Raw genomic sequence first — 6660 nt, 5'->3', positions numbered from 1 at the left:
TTCTCAAAAATGTTTTCTAAATCCTAACAGTTTTTTGAAAAAGATCTGAAAAATATATTTTCACAATTTTTCAAAAATAGCAGATCTACAAGCTTGTAGCGCGGCACTCGGTGCCGCGCTATGAGCTTGTATATCTGCTATTTTTGAATAGCCAAAGAAATCTAAAGTGACACAGATGCGTTCCAGGTATTAATGGGTTAATGTTCCCCTCATTCTTCAACTCTCTGACCGCTTAAAAATGCCCCCAAAAATAAATAAAAAAACAGCGGTCTTAACCCATTAACCCATTAAGACCTGAAGCTGATTCTACATGTCTCCTAAATCTCAACAGTTTTCTGAAAAACGTATGTTTCTATATCAGTGGTGCTCAATCTTTTTCATGTCAAGGACCCCCAAAATTATATGTATTTGGCCGCGGACCCCCATCAAAATATTTTGTTCCAGGGACCCCCCAGAAGCAAAGATTTGAGTTAAAAATGTTCGCTTTAAAAATACATTATGTTCAAAGATTTGCACACATTTTCATGATTTTTCAAAAATAGCAGATATACAAGCTATGAGCTTGTATATCTGCTATTTTTGAATAGCCTAAACTAAAGTGTAAAATAATGCTTTTTAGCTCAAATCTAAAAATGACACAGTTCCAGGTATTAATGGGTTAAGACCTGATTCCTGATGCCTTCTAAATACGTTTTCTGAAAAACATATGTAGCTGTATAACAGTTTTGAACGATAGAGCTCAAATCTGAAATGAGACGGATGCGTACCGGTTCTAATGGGTGAATCAGGTTTTACTTACCCTTATTAAGACTTAAGTTTACCCCATTTTAGAAATTGAATAATGTGCTCTCATAATGCAACACACTGGTCCAATGCCTCAATACGTCAGCTAGATTTCTGGAAACCCCAAATTGTTTGAACGTGAGTTTTGATTTGCACCTCTCTGTTGTCCTGCTGCTGCCAATGTGGACTCTAACAGCTCAGCCAATGCTAAGACCAGGTAAGAGGTCATGTGATCCCCACACCGCCAAGGTCATCCACATTAAACTTCCTCTACTCGATTTTAAGTGTCTGTGTGTGTGTGTGTGTGTGTGTGTGTGCGTTCGTGTGCCCGCTTTCAAATACCATCTCATTAACAACGACAACAAAAAAATAACATGTTTTCTTCACATGTTCAAAGCTACAATAATCACTACATATCTAGGCACCGATTGGTCCAGCGATTAGCTCCGGACACACACACACAGACACTCTTATAGACAGCTATCCGCCTGTAGAGCCACGCCGTAACAATTAGGTTTAGTGACGTATCGTGTGTAAACATTTCTAAAATGTGCTGTTGAATTAAGTAGAAGAAAGGCGTACGCTCTAAACCCGAGGCTTACCAAAGCTAGAGCCATTTGTCTTCATTCATCATTTTGTATTATGAAGTGAAATGTTGCGATGACCATTCACCATCATGTCTTACTTATGGCCTTATTTCACTCTCGTCGTGTGGCTTAAATCGGTGGTTTAATGTTTTTTACACTCTCACTCTCAGAGTTATGGGGGTCCTTGAAATGTAAAAGTTAAAGAACCATTGGCTTAAAATGAATGAAATATTGATTTTAATGGTTGGTTGTGTGTGTGTGTGTGTTCTCTCCCCAGTGGCGTGCGTCTCGGCCTGCTGTCTGAACATCAACAGAGACTTCTATTACAACAACACCACCTCCAACAACTACTGTCCTCACAACCCACGGTACAACACACACACACACACACACACACACACACACACTCACCTACTGTCCTCACAGCCCATGAGACACGAGACGCACACAACTTAGCTACTGTTGTTTATCGAGCCATCAAACTAGCAATGAATTAAAACCACTGAACTCTCCCTCTCTCCTGCTCTCCTCCTTCTCTGACTCCCCCACTCTCCCCCTCCTCTCTCCTCTCCCTCCATTCCATCTCTCTCTCTCATCCCTCCGTCCGGGGCCTGTCTACAGGAGCAGCATCAGGTGTTGTTGTACCAGCTGATGCAGCAGCAGCAGCAGCAACAACAGCAGCAGCAACAGCATCAACAGTCCCTGTCCTCTTCCTCCGCCTCCTCCTCATCCTCCGTTCATCAGTCCATGGGCGGCATGCTGCCCGGGGCCGGCGGCGTGCACGCGCCCCAGACGCAGGGCGCCATCGCCGCCAACCCCTTCCTGGCTCTGCAGGCGCAGGCCGACACCCAGGGCTCCCAGAGGGCCCGGCTGGCCCATGACAAGGTCATGGGCGTCACCGCCGGCCAGGAGAAGACATGATGGATGGAAGGAAGGAAGGAGGGAAGACTCTTCCATGTCTCCTTTACTTCTCTAGTCTTCTTTCACTTCTACTCCCTTTTTTGTTTCTCCCTCGTTTATCAATCTATTTCCTCTTCCTCTTTTCTCCCGTGCTTCCTCCCTTTTCTTTCAGATGTCTCTCTCTCTCTCTTTCTCTCTCTCTCTCTCTCACTCTCTCTCTCAGGGGACTCAGCTAACCAGACGTCGTGCGCTCACTCAGTCAGCACACACAAGCTAGCGTGCACACAGAGAACTACAACTTATAGAAGAAGAACAAAACAAAACTACACTTCCCCTACAGCAACGGGGGACTGGGGGTAGTAGCCCCCCCCCCGTTTGTGGGGGGAGGAGGAGGGGAGGTCTGTGTGTAGATCCATCACTGTCAGTGAGCCAAGTCTCGTACGGTCACCACAAGAAGCCTTGTCTCATCTCTGGGTCAGATTACAGGGGGCTCATTCAGCGAACAAGTAGAATGTAAAATAAAACATTGAATAGAAGTGCCGGGGGTATTCAGGTACATTTTTTTCCCCCCTCGTTTGTTCCGTATAGAACAGAGTATCATCGCTAAAAGGAGCCATCATCCAGCGGCCGGCGGCCGTGGCAGAATCAAGACCGGCTTTAGCCGTACAGAACAGTTTGTACAGCGAAGCAAAACGATTAAGTATTCACACGCAGCGTGAAATGGTAACAATGTGGTCATCGGGCAAAATGGGTACCATATGAATATGGTCAATTATGGTAATAATAAACACACTGAGTTAAAGCCGCAATCCGTAACGATCATGTCCTTCCAGGGATTCGAACCCGGCCGGGGTCACCTGCACGAAGCCCATGTGTGGGTAATGTGCTTTTGAGCTTCGTGCAGTACCTCTTGTCAGCCAGTAGTGGTCCTATATACCCCAACCACAGGATCTAAATGTCTCAATAGAAGAGCCAGGGAGACCACCTCCAACAGCTACCACAGTTGTTAAGGTATATTGTAATAACATAACAAACGTTTTATTCACTGACGCTGTGGTTCTCAACCATTTCTGGATCAGGGCCCACTTGAAAATCTCAAAAAGTGTTTTTGCGGCCCAATCGACTGTGTTCCGGCTTGTATCAATGGAACTAACGTAATGTACTTTTGAGTTCCTATTTATCTGTATCACAGAGAAAACTCACTTTTTTTTTTAAAGGTTTTAGAGAAAAAATACCACGACATTATATTATATTATCATTAAAATTAAGTGTTTGGCCAGTTATTTGGGATATTTGCAGTATCCTCATGGCCCACAGGTTGAGAATCACCGCACTAAAAACAAGTTGTGGATTGCAGCTTTTAAATCAAAAGAAACGAAAGGGATAAATAAATATAGAGAAATAAAGAGCAGTCTTCCTCGGTGTGGAGGGAGGAGTTACATTTTGACTTCCTGACTGAGCCCCCTGCTGCATCTACCTCTCGTACAGGACCAGCCAATCAGGACCTATAGCGGCCGTCAGCAGCGGCCAATCACAATCCACAGCAGTCGGGACTGGTCGAGCCAGGGTCCAGACCCTTAAGTGCCTGAGGCCGTGTGTGAGTGTGTGTTTGAGGCTGGAGGGTCGGGTGTGGATTTCAGTGGTTCTCAAACTTTTTCATGCCAAGGTATTGCTAATATTTATTTGGCCGTGGACTCCCCCCATCTGAAAATAGTTTGTGCCAGAGACATACAAGATTTGTGTTGTTAACACATTGGGTGCCAGAGGTTTATTAAAATATTATACTTTGAGTGCCAGGATTTTTAACAATTTTTGAACCTTTTTCAAGTAGTCACAAAATATTTTCAGTGATCACCGTCCTCACGGTGATCCCCTCATTACACACATACAGGTCTCGTACAATCGGGGGAAAAAAATTAAAAACATTCGGTAATCCGTTCCATAGTTGCAGCCAGTGAAAATAGTTAAATTAACATTGTAAAAAAAAAAAGTACACAGGAGCCGAGATACAGGTTTTTGAAGTCATAAGTTAACCAGGAGGTGGATTGGAGTCTAAATCTTGTAGGAGTGATATCTCCTGTTGCTGGGAAGGAAAAAAAAACGTATATATACGGTTTTGGCACTCAACGTTAGTATGAGTAGCACCCAATGTGTTTTTCCAAAAAAAATCTAAATATTTCAATTTTTTTTCACGATTTTTGGGGAAAATAGCAGTTCTACAAGCTCACAACAGCTCATTTCAAATAGCTGTTGTACAGTATAGGGTTGAAGTTTTTTTCGGGGACACCCTTGAAACCTCCCCTCAAGGAACCCCTGGGGGCCCACCGTGACCCCCACTTTGAGGACCACTGGGTGTATTTAACACTAACCTGTCACTCAGCCAAACCCACTCTCACAACGCTACTGGTAGTTAAGCTGCGTTGCTACGGCAACCAAACACTCAGGCACGTCGGGGGCGGACCCGTTCTCTTTTAATAAGAAAAGAAAAAAAACCCCAACAGGAAATATTGAATCTGCTGCGTGCTTCTGATGACAAAGCCAACTTTGTATTGATTCTCTTTTTATTTATTCGCGGTCTGTTGGCAGAACAACGGGCATTAGATGATATATTTTACGAAGCCCGCACCGCGTTTGCAATTTCACATCGTTTTATAACGACTACTGTACAAAGTTGAGTTTTTTTGTTTTGCTTTTGGTTGATCGTTTTTTTCTCCACACAGTTGAATCTTGCTGTAGACCTTTTTTTAATTTGAGTTATTTTTTTGTTTGTTTTAATTTTTGATGAATTCAAAACGTGTCATCATGCTTGTTAAATAACCACTTAAGCCCCAGCATCCGTATCGTGGGGAAAGCTTTCGCAGGAAATTTGTTTTGCGTTGTGAGCTTGTTGTGAGCTTTCCCCACAATAACGGAAAACAGAAGGCACTAGCATAGAGCCCTGAGTATAGGGTTTAAGTGGTTAAAGAATCTACTTGAGCGTTGGTTGCCGGGGAGTGGTGGGGTTGTATATAGGTGATGGTTTGGGGGGGGGGGGGGTAGCCTAATATATACTTCGTTGTACGACGGTGTCACGTGCTGAAAATAAACGGATCTCAAGCTCACGACGCATCGCATCGCGAGCTTGCGGGATCGGCAAATTTTCCCCCGCTCGCCACCGTTGTGTGACAAAAGTCTTGTCCAGGCTGTAGGGTATTCCAGTGGCACAGTTTTTACCTCGTTTAAGTGTACATATAGCTCTTTACTCATTGGCCGTTGGTGTACATAAGTGATCGTTGATTGGCCGTGCAAAGGTGTGAAGGATACCCAATGAAGCCTCAGTTTGCGCGTGTGAATCTTTAGGAGCAGACGGATAGTTTTTGACTGGACACATAAAGTATTAATTTATTTTTATATGTGCAGGGAGATCGTGTTTCTTGTCTCTTTCTTTTTTTTTTTCGTTTTTGTTTTGTTGTTTTTTTTTTGCACCGTTTTCTTGATCAGAAGTCATTTTATACTCTGGGCATTGGAATTGTCATCTGTGCTCACCACCGTTTTGGATACGTTTTGTATAAGTGGATAATAATTGGTGCGGGGGGATAAATCTGATGTTGTATGTCATGACACCAAAATAAAATCATGCTCTTGTATGAACTGACGGGTGTGTGCTCTTTCATTCTATAGAGAATATTATACATTTATAATCATCTTCATTATAGAGTTTATACCTTTAACACTGACCTAGAGAATATAGATTAACACAGACCTATACATTTGATAATGATGAAAAACAATACAGCATTTAATAAGACATTTAACACTAATCTATAGACAATTGGCACTGGGTGTGGGTGTAAAAAATGGGGTTACAAAATCATGGGATAAGAAAATTAGGAAGAAAAGAAAAAAACACTCATCTATAGAGAATATACATTTAACATTGATCTATAAAGAATATACATATTTAAGACTGATGTACAAAGAATATACATTTAAAACCCTTAACTTTTCAAAGAAGCTTCATGGGATCATTGTGACTCATACTCCCTATGCAGCGCCATATGGTGCATTCACAGTAGCAGCGTTTATTTTTACAAGAGACATAATTTGTGTTAAAGGGATTTGTTTATAGATGGCCAGCTTTTAAATGTGGTCGGCATATTTTCAGAAACACAGCTGTTGCTTTAACATCTGTCTGCAAGTTATGCATTGACAGATTGACAGATTTTACTATTAACAGATATAGAGATATTGCATGTTGACTTTAGATTCCATGAAGAAATAAGTACAATACAAAATGTAGGCAACATTAATTTCTGTGACAAAAATGTTTACATTTTTGTTTCTGCAAAATATACTCCAAAATTATGTTTTTTAATGTAGATTTTATTTTTAATTTATTAATTAATCCAAC

At 42.0% G+C, this 6660-nt stretch overlaps 1 protein-coding gene across 2 annotated transcripts in view; it reads left to right on the top strand.

Moving 5' to 3' along the window:
• mllt10 (MLLT10 histone lysine methyltransferase DOT1L cofactor) overlaps window positions 1-3964 on the top strand; it is a 73614-nt gene extending 69650 nt beyond the window's left edge. For both annotated transcript variants that reach the window (XM_080417798.1, XM_080417797.1), the window contains exons 19-20: window positions 1648-1738; window positions 1992-3964. In XM_080417798.1, coding sequence (XP_080273924.1) covers window positions 1648-1738; window positions 1992-2291 — 391 coding nt within the window. In that variant the 3' untranslated portion in view covers window positions 2292-3964. The remainder of the gene's footprint in view (window positions 1-1647; window positions 1739-1991) is intronic.
• The last annotated feature ends 2696 nt before the right edge of the window (window positions 3965-6660 follow it).

The sequence above is a fragment of the Gymnoscopelus braueri genome, assembly GCF_963280865.1.
Source record: "Gymnoscopelus braueri genome assembly, chromosome: 21".
In the NCBI taxonomy this organism is placed as follows: Eukaryota; Metazoa; Chordata; class Actinopteri; order Myctophiformes; family Myctophidae; genus Gymnoscopelus; species Gymnoscopelus braueri.
This window is presented reverse-complemented; position numbering and strand designations above follow the sequence as displayed.